Here is a 21,332-nt window from a genome sequence, read left to right on the forward strand (position 1 = left end):
TTACCCATAGAAAATATAACTCCATTCCTTGCATTTCATAAGGCAGTGGCCAAGGGCTTCTTTTTTGTACCAAGTCTTTAGGTAGTAACTAAACTTGGTACTAGGCACTTAGGTACTAACCAAGACTTGGGTAGTGACAGAATTTGGTGCACCATAGTTAAGATGCTTAGGTGGATGATCAGAGCACAACTTTGAAGAAACAAGGGACCTAGTCACAAAAATATTTTGCTATAAAAAGAACACAAAATCACTTTGTGAGCACATAATATGAGACACATTTTTAACTTCTAATTATGTTGTTCTAGTACCGGAGAATTGCATTCATAATCCTAACACATACTTGTACAACCTTATCTTGAGATAGCTCAAGGTGAGCTGCATAGCCCAAATCACAGGAATAATTCCACAGCTATTTAATATAGGGTTAATTTGTATTATTTTATTTTTTGGTATTTTTTTTGTTTAAATCAGTGTCCACTTGCTGTTTGCAGCTAAAGGACACTACCACATTTTCTAGCATAAGATAAGGAATGCTGAAATATCTGAAGAAAGGACTGTCCTAGAAAAAATGCAGGATCCACAAGATTTCACAAACTTGAATCTCAGCAACCTCCTCTGCACTTACTTCTACCTATTGCTCTATCTCATAGCACAGCTGCACACCAAAGTTGATCCCAAGAGGCTTAAAGCTGAAGCAAACAAGGCTCTTACTCTACTCTTGACAAAGAAAAGAGAAAACAGTAAGGAAAGTATGGAAAGACAAGAAGAAAAAATCCATATGACTGAGTTTTAGCCTCCTCCCATGTTTCCCATTAAAATTTACTTCACATATTCCACTTAGCTATTTCTTTTTTGAAATTTGCACTTAAACCTGTATCTTATATTTCCAGATACCCTTTGAACAGAAAGAATGCTGGGTTTCCAAGTCAGTTACATAACAGCTCAATTTTCATTTTCTAGAAAAGCGTTCAAACTCACCCGATTAGGGTCTATACCATTGACCTGGCGGAGCTGCTCGAGCATCCACTGCGTTCTCCTGACAAACGACGTGGAGCCTTCAAATTGCTTCACCTTTGTAATAGATGCTTGAGCTGGTTTCTTGTTTGTCACTGAACATATAGAAAAACATATAACTGAAATGGGCTTTGTGATTCAGGAGCATGCTGTTTACTTCACTTACCAGTAGCTGTTTTGCTGGTGTATTTTCTACAGTGTCTCACAAAGCAAATACATGTCACCGATTCTGAGAGCAGAATGCATTATCTTTCCAGGATAACATACTGAAAAGCATATTCCTTATTCTCAGAATGGTGGTATGATGCCAAGCAAGCTGTTTAGTACTCAAAATTGGATATTTTAGCCATTATCAACTTAAGTTACCAATATCCTGTAAAAAACCCCAGCACTACAACAAAGGTGTTTCCATTTCATTCTTACAATCACAGAATCACAGAATGGCCTGGGTTTGAAGGGACCCTAAAGACCACTCAGTTCCTACCTCCCTGCTATGGTCAGGGACACTTGTCACTAGACCAGGTTGCTCAGAGCTCCATCCAGTGTGTCCTAAACATCTCCAGTGACAGGGCACTGACCACCTTTCTGGGCAGCCTGTCCCAGTGCCTCACCACCCTCTCAGTAAAGACTTTTTTTTCCCCTAATATCTAACCTAAATCTACTCTCTTTCAGTGTGAAGCCATTTCCCTTTGTCCTATCACAACATGCTCTTGTAAGAAGTCCCTCTCCAGATTTCTTGTAAGCTCTCAGGTACTGGAAGGCTGCAATTAGGTCATTTCAAAGCATTCTCTTCCTCAGGCTGAATAAACCCAATTCTTTCAGACTTTCCTCATAGGAAAGGTGCACCATCAATTACCTTACTGTTCTCTTCCCCCAATGCTAATTTGCTAAAGTTTCTCATATTCAGCACTGAGTATTAATAATTTCTTTCTCATCTTCTCAATTTAGGAAAACAGAGAAGGGAAAAAACCCAACCATATGACCACGTAAGTATATACACCTTGTTAAAAAAACCTGTTACTTTAGACTGAATTTCATATTGCTGATTGAAAAAAACAAAGTGTTTTTCCAGTCTTTTCACAACATGGTACATGTAGGTCATGCTTGTATAACACCACCAACATTTGTGACATTTGATTGCCAGCCAAGAAACATAGGTATATGTGCTTACTACACAGTAAATCCACCAAATCAGACAACAGTCTGTGAAAACCACAGGTATAAGAATTAAGGAATTAAAGTTTTTTTGACACCTTCCCTTCCAAATATTAAGTACCACAAACAACAACCATGAATAAAAATTATATTACTTATTATAAACAAAATGTATGTTAAAAGCCACAAAAAAGAAGACTGCTCTGATTTTGGAAAAGAATAAAAAAAGCAATACAATGCTCAAACTAGTGTATCATTAAGTCAAAATTGTGTTTTCAAAGAGTACTTAATAAGGCTAGCTTTTCAACAGCAGGAAAATTGACTTCCTGCATTAGATGTTTTCTCTAAACAAATATTCTTTTAATCAGTGTAACTGCATGGAAGTTCTATAAGTAGTTTTAGACACTTTCTGTAGTCAAATGTGTATTTAATTTACATGTCACTTTTCTGTTGCTGTACGTTAAGTCACTCCCAAACACATTTCCACTTTCAATGAAGAAATAATTTGTATAATCATCGTATTGCATAATCTACTAAAGCTGGTGAGTCATCTATTTTTTTCCTACCTAAACTCTTTCCAAAAATAATTTTACCCATATGGTCCACCAAATAAGAGTATTATTGGAAAAGTTGCTTTTCTCTGCTTTTAGATGCTGGCAGTCAAAGAGAGCTTCTAAAATAATCAAGACTTAAACAGCAAGATTGCTTATTTCTGTGCTCCCTTTTGCCCAAATAACAAAGAAAAGTAATAGGCTTCCCACTCTGAAAAGGCATGCTGCATGCACTTCTGCACCCAGAGACAGAGTTAAACACTAATTAAAGACTGATGTAATACCTTATCATTCCATGAAGTTAAAAGGTTAATATTGGTTCTTAGGATGAAAATTTTAAAATGCATAGATCAGTGTCTTGTTGTTAAATGTACTTTGAAATACATCAGCAAAAGCAGATTAATATGAAAAGCTCTTTTCAGTATCTCAGATTTAGATGTTTTCAGTTCTGAGCGTGTCTGTGAAAGTCCAAACACCCTTATGAGAACTAAACTTGATAAACAGAAAATTCACTCCAAGGAAATTTTAGCAGGGAAAAAGAAAAAAAGAGATACTAGCATTTCACAAGGGAGATAATTGTTTTTAAGAAGCTACCTTGGAATAGAAAGCACAGCTGGATTCAGTATATTGATCAGCCTATTGACAAGAATGTAGCAAACAAGTTGCCAGAAATCTCATTGACAGTGGAAGCACTGAGAGCCAAACTGGAGCATGGTGAAGTAGGTGATTTAGAATCTTACATCAAATGGTACAGAACACAGAAGATTAATGTAGTATCAGAAAGGTAGCAGCAAAATTAGACTAGAATAACTACTGAAATGCAAAGTCTGCTATTACTAAGAAGTGAGATTAGTATTAAAGATTCATTGCTTACTCCATGGCCCATGCATCCAAATGTAACAATCCAAATAAAGCAGGGGTGCCACAAAACCTATCTATACCTACAGGCTATATAGAGGTTTCTGTTTCTCTTCAAACCTACACAGTAGTGAGTGCAAAACAAACTCAAAAGCTGTACAAGTTTATGTGCCTATTTTCCCCAGATTTACTCTTTTTATGTATTCAAACACTTCACAGCATTCTACTAGACCAAGTTTCACATATCTTCTACAAATCAGTACTAACTGAAGGTTATTTAACAATGGCTAAACTTTTATGGCTTGTGGACTATTCTCTTTCCATGCAAAATAGGCAATGATGTACTGCTAAATGAGCTATGTATTAAAAAGAAAAAACAGTGCATACTACACGTAAGTCACACATATAATTAACATTAGCAACTCTGCAAAACAAAGGATTTGACACCAGGAAGCACTAGATGGATTGTGTGATCAAATACCTGTTTTTCCGCCTCAGAGTCTCATGGGTAACCAATCATGAAATGTATAGCCTTAAACTTCCAGATTTTCCTACAATACCTTCCTATTGTTCTGAAGGCTTATACATGACATACATTTAAGTGCTCTTGAAAACAGGGGGCATTAATCTTTCAAGGTGTGAATATAAAATTTTACAGATGATATTTGAACACTAAATGTCTAATCTCAGCATCTCCATAAACAGGTTCACTTGACATATCCAAAATCTACTTCTCCAAACTTCTTTATATAGCACTTTTAATAATCAATAAACAGCAGCTTTGTCTTCATTTGGAGCCATTAGTGCTCTGTACTGCAGTGAAAGATTTACATTACATTTCCAAACTTCACCACCTCCCTAAAATGCCTATTATTGATGAACTAGAAAAGCATCTTAATTAGATGACTGTTTCTGTATCATCCACCACAGAATTCTGGGAGAGGCCAAGAGGGCTACTCCTCTACGAAGGAACCTACAAGGACCTTGGGTATGTCATCACCTTAAGCAGAAATTCAGTCTTAAAATAAATGGTGAAATCTTCTTGAGAAAACAGGAGCTCCTCCTTCACATCTCACACTCATGATTACTGTGCACAGCCAAACAGATCTAGTTGCATTTCACCTTTTGTGTGGTAGTATTTTAGGAAACAGTTAGCATTTCTATAGCATTCAAAAAACCAGCTACTCACAAACCCACCAAACATGCTTTAAAACCACCACTTAGTCCATGACAGCTTGACAGTAATATGGCAGTCACTGTAACTACTGAGAAACCCTTTGGCAGCCAGGAAAACCATGCTCACTAGCTGCTCATTATATTGCTTAAAAAACTAGAGCACTTCACCAGCCACTGAGTGGGAGTTATCTTGCAAAGACGTAAAAAGTATTTTCTAAAAAAAAAAAAGGAAAAATGTGGAAGCAATTACATATACCTAGACACATTCCCTCTCCAACAAATCATTTAGGCATTTTTGCTAAGATCTTACATAATCATCATCTATCTTAATAAAAGCCAATATTTAAGTTATGCTTCAATTTTAAGTGTGTTTTTTGTTTGCTTTGCCTTTTTTTTTTAAACTGTAACACCATGCCTTCAAAATAACAAGATGTAGCAGTGTGGACAAATTACATCTATTTGGAACCCGTCAATAAGTGGTAGGTTCGTATGACATTTCTGCATGTCATAGATGGAAATAAGATTTCTTCTTTTTAAGCAACACAGAGTTATCAGTGAAGTAAGAAAATGTGAGAAATCAGCTATGATGGAAGACTTTGTGAGGTTGGTGACTTTTTTGTATCTTTGTTCAGTTGATACTCAATTCTGCAATGTTGTCTCAGAGGACAAAGCACAAGTAACTTGTAGAAATGCCCCAGAAGTTTGAGAAAGAAATATTTCTTGGGTTTTCTTTCAAATGTCAAAGTACAAAGGCTCAAAGAAAAGGCATTAAGATATCTAAGAGGGCTGGCCCCCATTTGCTATTCTTACCTATATAACTCCAAAGCAAAAGGAAAGAAAAGATGATCTATCTCTATTCCTTCAGCATAAGCAGGTCTTCCTTCTGTCACTAAGACAACCTTACAATTGTTTTCCCCTCATTTCAAAATCTTACACTCTTCCCAAAGCAAGGAAATGAAGACTAGGCAGGGGAAAGGACTCTCACACATCCCCTTAACCCTTATGATAGTAGAAGTTTGTATTACTCTGTTCTGCAAGGCTACAAGATAGTTCAAGCTACAACTGTTCAGGTCACATGGTCCCCAAAGTATGGTCTTGGCAGGCAACTTCCAGATTTTCCTACAATAGCTTTCTGACAATCAGAAAAATGAAGCTGAGAATTAAGATGGAGCAAACAGGTGCATTCTGAGTTATTTAGGTCATGAGGAGTAAGAGCCAGATTTACACAAAACTGTCTTAGTATACCACATGAATTTTAGGAAAACTGTTTCCAATCTGCTTTACACGACGGTTGTGAGCTTTGCTACCTATCAATTCCAGCTCTGAGTTTGAGCACCAAAACTTGTAGTGTTTCATGTTTTCTCAGAACAGTTTCAACTAATACTGATTTAATGTGCAGTCTGAATTAATTCTAGAACTTTGAGCCTTCCCACTGTGATTGCTCCACTATTGCCTCTTGCACACCTGCCACACTTCTTAGACCTCAACAATCTATATATAATACAAAAGGATGCTCTGAGAAGACTGTGGCAAAAAGAATTTAGACTTATGTTGCCACTTCCAGGATTTTTATTTTTTAGGTACAGAGAAAAGAAAGGATATGTTTGCAGAAAAGACAGCTAGCCTCACTGAAAATAAACAAAATCAGCTAAAACTGGGGCAGGTTTAAATTCCCGCTTGCTGGTCAAAATGTTCATAAGGCCTGACTTCTCAGAATGGCATCTCCTATTTTTTTTTTTGCCCATATTTCCTCTTTCCTTCATTTGACAGTGCTGCTTTCTCACCATCTGGGATCTAAGGAGTTGAAAGCAGGGACAAGCAGCACAGTTCCACCTTCTCCACTTGCCAAATAGGACATCAGGATGTAAATGGCCCTAAATACATAGCAGTGTAACCAAACATTAATTCCTTCTGTTTCTTTAGGCGCAGCATAATGTTTTGACATCAAATTGGAAGAAAGAGAAGCTTTCAGATACAAAAGAGGCAAACTACTCCTAAGTCTAAACACATACTGGTTTTCCCACAGCCCTTCCCAGTAGTTCAGAAAACAATATGCATCATCTGCTTAAATCAGCTCTACTGCATCACTGCCCATAACAAGCTGCCAGCCTCATGCTTCAGGATAAAAATGTATGAAATGTTTTTCTCTTAATTAACGTATATTCATACATTGTTTGAAATGAAGTCTTATGTAAGTAATAAACTTTCTTTCTACATGCAAGTTACCTTTATCTGTTGACTAGTAAAAGAAAAATCAAGTACTAAAAAAATTGGTTAACCTGGAAATTCAGGTTAAGATACGTGCTGTATCTTCCTAAGGTAAGGGACTAGATAAAAAAGTGTTCTGGTGACTTTAAATGAAAAAAAAAATTGCTTTGAGTTGCAATGAAAAAATACTTTTGTTGTTCATGCATATGACACTATGAAGTGTTATCAGCCTGAAGTGAGAGTCTTCCAACATGACTGTATTAATAAAAAACTGCTGCTTAGAGGCAGAATGCCTTGCCTTTGGTTTTCCCCATTTATTTTTCACAGAACTATGTAAATAATTGTCCTTAAAAACAAACTTTTTGACTATTCAAACACCCAAACCCTCCATCACCCATATCCATTGCAGAAGACTCATCTTTTGTTTCTATCAAAATTTTAAGGCTATAAATATAGAAATTTTTCAGTTTTAAATTAATAACTTGTTTAAATAATTCTTCAAATACTACAGAAATATAATTTAAGTTACTGATATCAAGTCTACTGCTTTTCATAGTGGCAGTTATATAGACAAATGTAGGTAACCGTGGCAAGAATGGCAGATTTCATTTTGTCACCAGAGAGAAAGCTTCTGCTTAACTGCAAATATCTGCAAAGGAATCTTATTAAACACATTTTCGCTTCCAGAATGATGACTGAACTTCCAGGTTTTGTTTGAATTGCCTTTTACTACTTTATATTGCAAAGCAGCCAACTTTTAAACTTTTCCCACCTCCTTTTTCCTGTGCACAGTCAGCTGCATTTGAGGACTCAAGATACTGCTAGTCAAAACCAGCAGATTTATTGTGTGTGTTTTTAGTTAAAACCTAGTTGAGAGGACAGCATGGTGCTCAGGCAGATCTACCAAAGCAGGGTCATTCTAGGGAAGATAATAGATATTCAAGCATGTCCCAGGGAAGAATGACAAATTTCTCATAACACAGACACCAAAATCTTCATCAGGGACCTCTCAGTTAGAGTAGAGCTCTGGCTGATTCTGACCTAGAGCATTTTATATTAGTAGTTCACCTTGCCCTGGCATGATAGAGTCTTGTCTCTTAATTGGAGAATATTTGGTGATTTAGAATTTCAGCTCACTCTAGTTTTCTGCATCACTTATACCTTCAATATTCTTTGCTCTCCTTTCCTTAAAAGGAAGGCAGCATTCTACAAAGACTTTGTTGAACAGCAAGCGTACTTTAAAATCACCTTTTAAGCATGCATGCACACTGCAGAAAATCTCACTTCAATTTAGCTTAGAAATCAAGGCTCAAGACACAAACCATAGTGAATACATGTGTGGGTTGTCCTTTTATCACATTCTGGTCACTTCAGCAACTGAAACTGTGAGGAACCAATTAAAATCAATACCACAAAAGTACTTGTGGAATTTGGCATAATTCCTGTGCAAGTTAACAGATGTGCATCCTTAGCAGAGAGTACACTAGGAATTACCTCACCAGCCTGAAAACAATGTTTGAACTTCACAGCAAGTGTCCTGAGAGGCAGGAAGCGGCTCTGGAAAATTAAAGCCTGCTCAGTAACTCATACAAGGAGCGTGGTATTTAACAAATCGTGCTCCATTTCTAAGCTTGTTCAGATAACTTGAGAGGCTTCAGGTTATGAAACAAACTGGACAACAACTTTTAAGATCCTACATTCTAAGAGAATCCTGTTATAAGAGGGTAGAGGGTTTACTGGAGCTTTTAAAGTTACTTAGAAAACTGTTTTTCTTGATTTTGCACTGAATCAATGACCTAAAATACAGCAGATGAGACTGCTACTAAAAAAAATGCTTTCCATGAGCAGATGTAAGAAAGGGCTATTACAGTAATTCAAGACAAAATCCCCAGCTTTTGCTATACAGTGGCCTCAGTCAGAACAGCAATGGGCAAATTATTCCACGCACTTGTAACTCAGACTGTCTGAGAGAATTCTAGAGATCCCTTCACATACATGTGCTATGAAAACATCTAAATCTCAATATAAGCAACTAAAAAAGTCCGACAGACTTCAACCCCTCAAAGCTCTGAAGAAATTGAAACACACACATACACACATCCCCAAACCAATAAACACCCCAGAAATGTATCAGGGGGGAGGTACCTAAAGGTGCAGCTGAAATGTGATATAAAGCCAAACGAGAAGATAAATTTCAGTTTGGAAACATTTTAAAGTTTTATTTTGGGCTCCAGGTCAATACTGAAGTGTTATTCAACAAGTCTATGTGGACTGAACTAATTTTGTTCAGTCTCTAAATACCAACAATAGAAGCTACCACTACAGAGGTACATTCTAATTTCGCTCTACCAAGTAACAACTATCACAAAAAACAATCTGAAACAAAAAACTGCCATGAAGCCAGAAATAAACTCATGTCTGTTAAAAGCACTACTGCTTGGTTTTTTTTGTTTTGAAGTACCTGAACAATAGGATTTTATCTGCCCAAGTAGATAAGTATGAATTATTTGAAAGTATGTGTTTTGCCTGACTGTATTGGACCAATTTCCTACCAGAAAAGAGCCAGTGAAAGTATAGATTAGTTGACAGTACACAAAGGATAAGGTAAAGGAAACTTACACTGAGGGAAGTATACTTTTTTTAAAGCAATATCCATAGTGTTCCTAGACATAGTACACTAATAACAGCCCTTGAGAGGGGAAAATCCAATTATTCTCTTTTGCAGATTTTGCGTATTAGTAATACATTTATATTTATAGCCAAATTAAAAATGGGTGGAAGGAAAAAAGAAGACTTGTTCCTGAGATCCGGGTTTCTCCTACATTCAAAAGGTTAAGACTAAAGATATTCTCAAGCAGATAAATGCAACAGTTTGAAAGACCGTGAAAAGAGAAAAATGCCCAAAGAACACGCATGAAACATAAAAAGTCTGGATCAGAGAGAGCTATAATCTCAAATATTTAAAGTAGTTTCACTATCTAGGACACTCAGCAGTTTGAACTTGAGACACCAGACATGCAGATATGCCCCCTTAGCTCCCAGGCATGCTGTGAATGTTGGTACAAGGTCTATAATGGATGGAGCTGCCTGCTGTCTTGGTGGGCGGTTCTACAGAGAACATTAGTAGTACTGCAGTCAAATTTAAAAAAAGCTCCTCCATATATCAGGAGAGAAAAAAAATACAATGTTACAATAGTGCAGGATACAGAAACACACCAAATAAAACCATGTCCATCCAATAGTTCCAGAATTAACATGTAACATCCACCACTGAAAAGCAAAGGAAGATTCAAATACCAACTTTAACAAGTAAGACTTGACTGTCAGATTTCCTCACAAGGGAAATTACTATGGAAAATTAAAATCAAACAGAATTTCTTTCACAGCATAATATTGTTCCAATCTTGCCACACTACACTGCTAAATTCTGGAAAAGATAACCAACTAATTTATGATTGAGCAGAGATACTTTTGGCAATACTTTTAAGGAGCAAGTATAAAACCAAGTTGTTTTTTTTTTTTGATAGAACCTTTCATCTCTCACTAGATGTCTTGAATTTACCAGCATCCTAGTTCTTATTTATTGTACTTGTCATTCAAAGAAAAGTCCAATTCAGGACTAACAGAGATATCCAAACTCAATCTTCAGGGAAAAAATGTCCACTGGGATGTGACAGTCTTAGAAAGCATCCAGCTTGTTGACAGAGATTTAATCTGAATCTAATACTCTGCTCTTTCTGCAGAAAAGTTTATGCTGCTTGTACCAATTCCATCATGAAACTCTAAGAAGCCTGCACACAGCACTCAGATTACCAAAACATTCCTGAATTCATGACAGACTGGAATTACTATGTCAAAACATGCTAGGAGTTCCTTCACAGCTGCCTGCTCATTTATACAATTTAGGATCACAAAAGTGAATCTGACTTCTCAAGATCACCTAGTCAAACCCCCGCTCAAAGTGGGGCAAACCTTATCATCCAGTGAGGTTACTTAACTGCAAAAGATAGTAAACCAAATGAAGGACTTCACTTTCTTATGGCGATTTTTTTTTCTTCTCCTCTCCTGACTTGACAGGCAGCCCTCTAGCCCAGGCAGTGGATTACTCCAGCCCAGGTGCAGGATTTCACACCTGTCTTGGCCAAACATCAGGAAGTCCCTTTCTGTTTCCCCATTCCCACATCTAGAGCCACGTTATTGAAAGTCCTACTTCCCTCCCCTCCAATTTGGTATCACCTGCAAACCTGAGGGACACAGCACATCCTGTTATCTTAGTAATGGGAAAGGAAATTAACCAGGCCTGGCTGCAGGATCAGCTTCCACAGCCATCATGCCACCAGCAGCCATCCCGTTGTGACACTGAGCCACTGTACAGACAGAATCACAGCTCTGAGCCCTGTGCTCCTCTCAGCGCTTCCTCTCACTTCCTAGTTCCAGCTCTCCTATACAAATTACCCCATCTGCCTACAAGGACAGGGAAAGCTGGGCTACACAACTCTATTCTCATCTAAGTGAGTGATATTAGATCTACTCAGGTATTCATAAATTCCTTTACAAGCATCAATTTACTGCTGTAATGTAGAACATTAATGTAATGAGCTATAGATATTTTGTCTTTTAGTGTCAGTTTTACATAACTCATAATTTTTACCCACACCAATATTTTACTTTAGCATTACTTAATTATTGAAAGCTCAGGGTCTAACACTTAAAATCAGATGAAACATAATGTTTAAGGGCCTAGCACTGAGCAGATTTGCAAATTAAATTTGATTTGCAATTTTCAATTTATTTTTCCATAAGCTTATAGTGAGAGCCTGAATGAACTCTAAAAATACACAGAAATGACACACTACCCAGAAATAACTCTGTTATTCAACTTAACTGCCCTCTTGCTGTCAGCATTTACTTCTGATCAAGTTCTATATCCTTAACATTTATGTCAGTCATTTTTACTGCATCGACCACTCTGTAAAAACCGCAAGCACTTTAAGGTAGGGGAATAAAGTAAAAGAAAAAAATGCACAATATTTCTACCACACTATAATTTTTTCCTCTTCCCTCCATTCAAAATTAAACATATAAAGAAAGGGAAGAATCTCCAAACACCAGGACTAACAACTGGATTGTCAACATATGCAAAACAATTGCTATTGTTCGTGTATGAAATTTATTACTATGCAACTTACATGCATTTTTGTATTTGCAGTTGTCTTTGTAAAAAGGGGGATTTTGTCAGTTGGTTATGACTTGGGAGGTTTTTTTATTCTCTGCTTCATATACCTCTAATATAGAAAATTCCCATCCTGAAAGAAAAGGTCCTCTGTCTCTTCTGAAGTTTTATGTATAGAAGAGCATTTGCTTGATTTTTCTGTCCTCTAATACACAGAATTAATATCATCTATTATTCTAAGCCTCATAGCTTGTAAATTTGGTGCTAATAGCTTCTTCCCACTGCACAGTTACAGCCAAGAATCACCGTGACTGTTGGCTTGTCTGCTGCCCAGTCCATGAAGGCTGTCCTGTAATTAACCTGTTAGAGTCATCCATAAATACTCTGAGAAAACAAGACAAATGGTGCAGCAAAGAAGAAAATCTGTCATCTTGACTGTAAATTGCTTAGTTTAAATGTATCAATGTATTTTTCAAGGGCTTGGAACGACACTAAAATTTGCTGTTTAAGACATGAACAGAATGGCTTTAACTTGAACTACAGTAGTAGCAATAATACCTCCACAGGTTTTTCAGTTTCCTTAAGCCATTATTCTTTGTGAAATAAAATTCTTTCTAAGCTTGCCAAAAGTCTTGAACATATAAAACCTTTATAGTGGTAGCTACTGAGACCAGCATCTAGCCATGTTCTCCTCAAAAGAAAATAACTGGCCTTTCCAAAATAAAAAAGTCCAATACAAAATTTTATTATAAAAATTTAAATGAAAATACTGTTTCATTACTGAAATTATTAATAGCTGCAGACAAAAACATGTGACTGACTCCTGAGTAATACCTTCACAAAGCAAATCAGTATCACTGCAACACATGCACTCATACTCAGCTATGGCAATTTAGAAAGTAAATTCTGAGCACTGATTAGAAGTTACATCAAAGCACTTCCCCTAAGATACTCTGTGAACTATTTCTGCGTATTCTACATGAATTAAGGACATATTTTAGAAGACACTTCAAAATTTTACTGCATTTTACGCCTCTTTGTTGTCAATCTCTATACTAGAGCAGTATTAGTAATGCATTGTATTTTCACTGCAGATTAGTAATTCCCTGGTAAATCAATTAATGATACAGATGTTAAGTCAATGTAAGAAAAAAAGTTTACTGTCTAATGTTCTTTGAAATTACATTTGCCATGTGATCAAACAATCAACTAAGAACTGAAGTCACAACATTTAGAATGTAATTTACACGTATTGACTTCTGAGCTTAAAAGCATTAAGAAAGAGAAAGGTATACTTATAGATCAATGGCATATATAGCTACTTTTAAAACTTAAAATTCAAAAACCATATCATGAGAGCTGACCAACAAAAAAGGGTCAAAACTTCCTGAAAAAATAATTTTCCTCTAAAGTTGCAGGTTTTGTCAATCAGGTTAAGCTTCAACAATTTTGTCCAGAGATTTAAATTACAAAATTGATCCCTCAAAAGCACTCATTTTAGTGAATAACACTTTTATAATTCCACAGAAAAAATATGACAGTGTTGACTCAGATTTTAAAAATTTAAATACTGTGAAACTGTAAGTTTCTGGTGTATCACTATCAACATATTAAAAGCAAAACTGACTTAAGATACCCTATTTTACTGAGAACTTTAGCATTTACTGAAGACAGAAGACATGAAGTCCCTCTCCACAGACTACGATATATTATGCAATCTGTCCAGCTGGTTGACAGGCTGTCAAGAGGTGTAAGTCCCAGTCCAATCCTGATTTATACACATGGCCTTTATACCCACTCATCAACCGATGCAATCAATACCAATCCTTTCATGACTGTCCATACCGAGGACTTAAGATTGGATGTTTTATGGACTAAAGAAGCAAAAGAACAACAAAGTTCAGCCAAAGCAAGAAGAGAAGTAACTTCAGCATCATAAGTAGTTCCCAGTGAATGTTGTTTAAGACTTATGTTGTTTAAGACTTATTAAGAACCCTCAAATTTACAAAAAATAAGTCCTGGAGAACAGTGTAACAGGACAGTTAGTAAATAAATGTAAGCATTACAAGCAATCTATTTCTAGTTTTTAATGCCTAAATGCCACCTAAAGAGTTGAACCAGGACTTACTTCAGAGAATAGTGACATACATAAAAGCCAAAGAATGGCTATTTCTAGTAAACAGGTTTTAGACTGCTCTCCTCTGCCCCTTACCCCAACCATCTTGATTTAGATGAGATTATTTTTGTACTTTTGGCCAGTATACATAAAGTTATGCCAAAAATTAAGAAAAATGTGTATCTTATCTTGAAACACATTATCTTCTATACTCTAACACCCTTTCACATTCTTTCTGAATATAGAGAATTTAACACTGAATTATCTGTACTTCCTTTTGCCCTGTGCTCCCCTCCTCCCCTTGCCACGGCTAAAGAACTTATTAGGACTGCATAGCCATGATCAGAGGCTTCCTTTCTCAGTGCAACTCTATTAAGACCACTCCCATGTACATAAGAAAAAAAAACCCTTTAACCAATATTCCTGTATAATACATTTCTCATGCAGAGACAATTTTACATATTCAAGAGTGACTATTCTAGCCTGGAAGCCAGCTATACTGATGAATCTTTTATGAACAAGGCATTATTGGTACCACACCAACAAATCCATATAATTCCACTTTAAAAGTTCAAGCTTAGAAGCAAAACCAGAAATACTAAACCCAAGAGATGAATCAAAAGGTTTGTAAAGACAGTGCTATCATCAATTTGAAAAGGAATCACTGATCATTTCAACAAAATACATTATCCAATACTAAAAGAGAAAGAAATATAAAATAGAGAGAAGATTAAATAATCATTATCTGACAAAGACAGACTCAAGGTGGCTAAAGGAAAATGCTGAGCAGTAAAAAGAACACTGTACAAGTCTAAAGCATGCTGGTCTGAGCTAGTGAAAGTCTCATTTCAAATCAAAGGTTATTTACTTTACTAGGCTCAGCTCTTTGCAGTTTCAGGAAGTGGGGCTGGCAGATGCAGGACTGCAGCCCATCTATCACTTTCTCAATGCTTAGAGCCACACATTTGTATTACACACCACTACTGTGTGCACAGTTCAGACTCCTAACACTTCCCTTTCCTATCAGAGCACTGCAACAACAGTATGACAATCTTCCTAAGTCAAGATAAAAGGAGAACAGACAAGGAGCTTTGTCACAATCTATTTTCCCCTAATGGTTCTCTTCTGTACCATTTCCCAGCCAGCCAGGCCCAGACATCAAAAGAGAACTGGATCAGAGCTTCATGTCTCTGCCCAATGTTTCAGGAGAAAACAGCTCTAGACCACTGTCTTATACACATGGCCTAAGGCTAATATTTTTTGTTTGTATACATTGAGGACAATTTCATCCATGCAGTGCCAAACTGTGTCCTGCTTTAGTAATAAATAACTGCTTTGATTTGTTCAGCCTGGAAGAACTCACTACATTGCATCAAGACCTGTTTTATTATTAAGATCTATGCTTTGTGGTTGGCTCTCTCAATTCTAGGAATCCATTTTTTGGTACAAATAAGCTCTAAACAATGAATAATTTTAATGTTTTGTTTCTTTCAGATAAGCACGCACGTTAAGGAGACAGAGGTAATTCAAAGCAAGCCAAATGTGGTGCTTTTATAGCTGGTTTCTCTGTCCTCTACCCACCAAGAAAATACAGTGCACTTCCAGATCTTTTCCTTCTAGAAAACTCAGAGTATTTATTGAATTTCTTAGAAACTAAAAAAGTTAAACAGAATGGCTGCCGAAGAATTTCTGTTAGAGAGGGGAAAAGCATTTCGTATTTTTCCATAGGAGCAATAAAAATCACAAATTAGTCCCTGTGAAGACAAACCTATTCAACAAACTTTTATTTTGCTTTCTTTTGCATACTAGAACCTTACTGAATAAATAAATTTCAGATTAGAGTTTTAAGCTGGAAACAGAATTCAAATTTTTAAAAGGCTTGAAACAAAAATGCAAAAATCTTTGTACTTAAAAAAAACACACAGGGTTTGCTTCACACTCTAAAGACTTGCTTTCACAGCTTTGAAGACTTTACAATTTGAGCATATTGTCAACAGCTATCATAACTTCTGCAGGTCTGACCCTGTCTCCCAGTGAAGGTCGGAAAATCAGCTGGATATTTCCAAATCCCAAGACTGTAGCAATAAAGCTATCATATAATCTAAGTTGCTCTGTAGTGAAATTTAAGAGAAATTTCCTAGAAACACAAGTTTTTAAAAACTATCCGTATTCAATAGCTTACTTGCCCAAGTATACATTAATAGTAGCAGTTAGACACAGCACCTTAAAAAGGGGGGTGGGGGAAAGGGAGAAAAAAACACCACAGCCCACCCTACAGGCTAATTCTCCTAATGAGAAACCTTACCTTGTTTCACAAATATTAACTTCCACTACTTTTCCATCTGGTAGTTATTCCCAGTTAATGACCTGTTGCAAATACAGCCATTTCAGCTTACACTCACTCAGAACAGCATTCTGCTACTAGATAAGATGTTCTACTAAAACTAAAGTTGTTGCGCTTTACCCCAAAATACATAAATAAAAGATCAAGAATAGGACCCCTTGCTATAAGGGGTTTAATTCCCCATTCCATCATTTCACATGATCATTTGAGAACTCAAAAAATTTAATTAAAATTACATATTGAAATCATGACACCATTCCTATTTGAGTTCTTCCTTACTTGGCATTTTTTCTGTCACTGGCTTTTCAAGAAGCAATAACTTGTCTCTCAAAACTTAAGTCTCTGTTCATGAAACAGTAAATGGGACATGAGAATACCTGAGAACCATTGGGACACAGTAATTAGTACCTGTCATTTGATTTGCCTAACTTGATTACTGCAAGAGCTGTTTGTTTATAACGCTTGCTGCAAAATCTCCCATGGCATCAGCAAGAGATGCTCACTGAACCCTTCTGTCCTCCCAGGCTTGAGAAAACTGAAATGGTTTTCTCTTACATGAGAAAACTGATATTTAGTCAGCTCTCAGTTAACATCTTAAATCCACAAGATTACCTATGAATCTAAAAAGGTTTTGTCTGCTGTAGACAGCTATGTACAAGCAGAACATTGCAGCATCAGCTGGTTTAACAGTTCTTAAGGGAACACATCTGCATCCTAGTTCTTGGTTTCCCACAGACTGACTATCACAGCTATACAGAATATGCTATTTCATACTAAAAGAAAAGAGCACTACCTTAGAAAATTTAGATGCTACAGGGACAGGTATTCAACTACTTAATAATTTGGCCCTGCTAAAAGTGCAGGGGTGTGTCCCTATTAGCATGTCAGGACAAAAAATGATGGTAATGAGGCCTTCAAAAGGCTCTTTAGAAGTCAATTTAGCCTTTTCAGAGATTTATTGAATGTGGTATAATTGCAAAGACTGCCAACACAAGAAGTTGAATGTGATCCAGAATATAGCTATAGAAACTACATCATGGAAAGAAAGCAAAGGCATTTAGACCAAAAGGATACGAGGACTAAAATTACAGGGGAAGGGAACAGAGCAGCCTTATCCCATTTGAAGGTTTCCATCTTAGTATCTTGCTCTCCCTAGTAAAACTCAGCACAAGAAATACAGTAATGATGAACAGACTTTTAAAAGAAGCATCTCAATAGCTTACAAACGCTCAAGGATTACTGGAGAATAACATGGGAATAGTAAGGTCTCTAGGTTTTAATTATATTTTAAAGGGATGTCTGCTTCAGTAGTATTTTGTGTGCCAAGTTATGCTGGAACATTCCCTGACTAACAGGTATTGAATATGACTAGCAAAAGTATAAGAATACGACCAGGATCAGATTACTTTAAAGCAAATAATTAAACCACATCAATGTATCTTAAGGAGAGGTGAAGTGCATAATCAGCCAAGTGATGTTTCACAGCTACAACACCCCTACATACCAGGCATTTAGAAAGGAATATAAAAAAGGGGCAGAAACATTTCCACACTTCTGTGTTGGTCAAACTATCCAGACATAAGTTACTAATTTAATTTTAAAAAGACCTTGCAGAAAGGTCATCCATGCATGAGCCCACCCATGGGAACACACCCATTAGTATTGTGCTCCTATGACAAAGGGAGCTATCTGATGCAATAGTTCTGTCTTAGAGAGAAGCAGTCCTTTACTGATATGCCACCATAAGATACAAGGATTAGAATGTGACATGAAAAATAATTGCATATGTTCTTCCCAACTCACCTGATGCTACCAATCAACATTTTCCCTTAGAAAGATAAGGATATATTACACATCTATTTTTGCAACACATGACATGTTAATCAATTGCCATGCATATAAAAGTGAATATTTGAGATTATCAACACTGTTGATACTTAGTAAGTCTTCATTCAGTGACAAATAAAGTACAATAGGTTTGAGGAAATAAATAATATATTTCACATAAATCTGGTAGAAATAAATGCTTTAAGACAGATATCCTCTTTACAATGGGCTAGCCATCTGTGAGGCTTAGGTGACTGAACCAAAACACTTATTTGGGTTGTGAGCTGTTAATTCTTTTGCTGAGAATACTCTGCTGCTTGTGAATATATTCATTCATAAAATGGGCTGTTATGTTACTCAGTTCCTCTAAATGTATATCCTAGTATATATAACTGATTCATCAAGGGGAGCCTATGGAAATTACTATTTTAGTATAAGGGGGGAAGTACATTTGAAGCAGTGGAGTAACACCACTTGTTGCTGCTTAGGAAAGCCCTTGCATAGTAAATAAGCCTTGTGAATTTCACTTTGTTCCTGTTTTGATTATTAACACATAATATTTTTATTTTTTATATTTAATAAATGCATAACTTGTTTATGAAGACACCATTTGGTCTCAATAATTTCAAATACAGCTTTGGCCAAATGCATGGAATCAATCTCTTCAGGATTTGTACCAGCACCAAACAAGAGCGACAGTGCAGAGGCAGCAGAGGTCATGGTCACAAGTTTGGTACCTCTATGGCATAAATCAGGTACTGCTGTCAGGTGCCTCTTCCCATTGCCTTGGCTTTCACTCTGTCCCATGCCATGGCTTTCAGTCACAGGTGGTACCAGACTGCAGAGTGAGCAGGATGAAAAAGAACACAGGAAAAGAAAAATATTTTTCAGTTGAATCAGTTCCTGACCTGGATCAGTAATATGACTGCACAAACTGCAGTGCCATTTGGAAAGGGAGAGAATGGCAACTCCCTAAAGAGCCACCAAAGAAATAAAAGTAAAGAGTTATGCTGAAGGACTTGCTTTATAGATTTCTTTCAGACTTGTATTTCTTGCTCTGTTTTTTTTTTTCTTTTTGTTGTTGTTGGGTTTTTTTTTTTTGGTAATTTTTTTCATTCTGAAATGTCCCCTGGTACATTATTGAGCTAATTCCTTTTCTTTCATGACTTGGACTAGATCAGTCCCCACTAGGTTGGATAAGAGCTGACTAAATATCAGTTAAACATCAATTTGGTACACAGACATTTTTCTAATCTAATGTTTTGTAAGTTCTGGTTCAAGCGGTCATCTACCTGTTGATTTAACACTTGCTTAAAACTATTTCAAGTGTCAAAAAGTAAAAACAACCAATACGTAGCAGCTTGAGTGAGAAGCTATGAAGTTGTCAAAAGTTATACCACATTAATTCACTTTCATAAAGAACACAGACCATACTAATTTAAAACAGTTTCATGACCTGTGTTTCCTATAATACTTATCATGATACTACATAGGACTTGAACTCTATCTTCTGACATTTAATTAATTTAAATATTTACCTAATAACTTTATCCAAAATTATGACAGCTTAACATACGAAATAAAAAGAAAGGGTCTATATCTTTCAGCAAACAGTTAAATATGAAGCTGTCACCAAGCAACTCAATTCCTTCATTTTTATAAATGCCTTAGGACTCTATCCACTTTCCAATTCACCAAACAATGTAGCACAATGTGACACCATTACAAAAATAGCATGCGAATTTTGTTAATGTTTTACATCTTACCTATGTTCTACTGCTCGATTAGCCAGACATTTCTCTCCTTAACAAAACCACTGACAATAGAACACTAAGTACACTCTCCCACGGCAGCACTGCCAATTAGACTTGGCTGTAAGAGTTACAAAAGAAAGACAGCATGAAATAGATAATTAAAACCTTACAACTACCAGCACAATAGGCACCACTGGATATATCACTAAATTCACCCAAAGTACCTATATTAATGCTGAGGCAAATTCTCTGGATTATTGCTAGAGATGCTGCTGTTCAGACAGGAATGCAAACACATGGCTTTATGAAGCTGCTTAAGATACTGTGTTTCACATATGCCTGAAGGGGATCCACCAGTTGCATTTAATTACAGATCAGGGTAAGAAGATAAATCACTCTAATCTGGAAAATCAAATTAAAACACAAATACATTCACACTTTGTTCACAGAATTTAAGAATGGTTTGGATTGTAAGAGACCATAAAGATCATCTAGCTCCATCTCCCTTTGCTACGGGCAGGCTAGATCAGGTTGCCTAAAGTCTCACCCAGCCTGGTCTTGAAGACTTCCAGGGACGGGGCATCCACAGCTTGTTGGGACAACCAAATCCTAACACACAACATATGAGCATACTTTTCAAAAATTCTACTTAAGTATCTGTGATCTATTGCAGATCAATTATTTTAACATTATCAAACAAGGCTTTTTCAGGATTTTCTTCATAAACCAAGTCAGAAAGCTGAAAATAAAACAAATCTAAGCAACAAACCTGCCCTGCGTTCAGCCTCAGATATATCCTCCCCTTTTTCCACCTCAAAGTCTTCCCTACACATAAGATCAAGACTTTTAATATTTGCAGGTTTCCCCACACAATTTGCTGCACTAGGGGTCAGACTAGGGGTTTGAGCTACATACCAGGATCCTGAGAAACACCAGTGTGTGCTCTTTCATACCTATTTGTCTAGAAATTTCAAGTATAAACACACAAATTCTGTTTAAGAATGCCTGGAGTCCTCCTCAATACCACAAAAATCTCACTCAAGTCATACTTCACTGAGAAAGATAAAGAGCTATCAGACTTGCATGTACTTCTCTCAATGAAGCAAGTAAACATGGATTCAAAAGCCCATGGTCTGGAATAACATTAGCTAGCTCA

At 36.5% G+C, this 21,332-nt stretch overlaps 1 protein-coding gene across 5 annotated transcripts in view; it reads right to left on the reverse strand.

Moving 5' to 3' along the window:
- STXBP6 (syntaxin binding protein 6) overlaps positions 1-21,332 on the reverse strand; it is a 95,003-nt gene that overhangs the window by 23,816 nt on the left and 49,855 nt on the right. For 4 of the 5 annotated variants that reach the window (XM_030948787.1, XM_030948788.1, XM_030948789.1 and 1 more), the window contains one exon: positions 979-1,109. In XM_030948787.1, the coding sequence (XP_030804647.1) occupies positions 979-1,109 (131 nt within the window). Of the gene's footprint in view, positions 1-978; positions 1,110-19,159; positions 19,261-21,332 lie in introns of all 5 variants that reach the window. The other variant, XM_030948791.1, reaches the window with a different exon arrangement.

This window comes from Camarhynchus parvulus, chromosome 5 (assembly GCF_901933205.1).
Source record: "Camarhynchus parvulus chromosome 5, STF_HiC, whole genome shotgun sequence".
Classification (NCBI taxonomy): domain Eukaryota; kingdom Metazoa; phylum Chordata; class Aves; order Passeriformes; family Thraupidae; genus Camarhynchus; species Camarhynchus parvulus.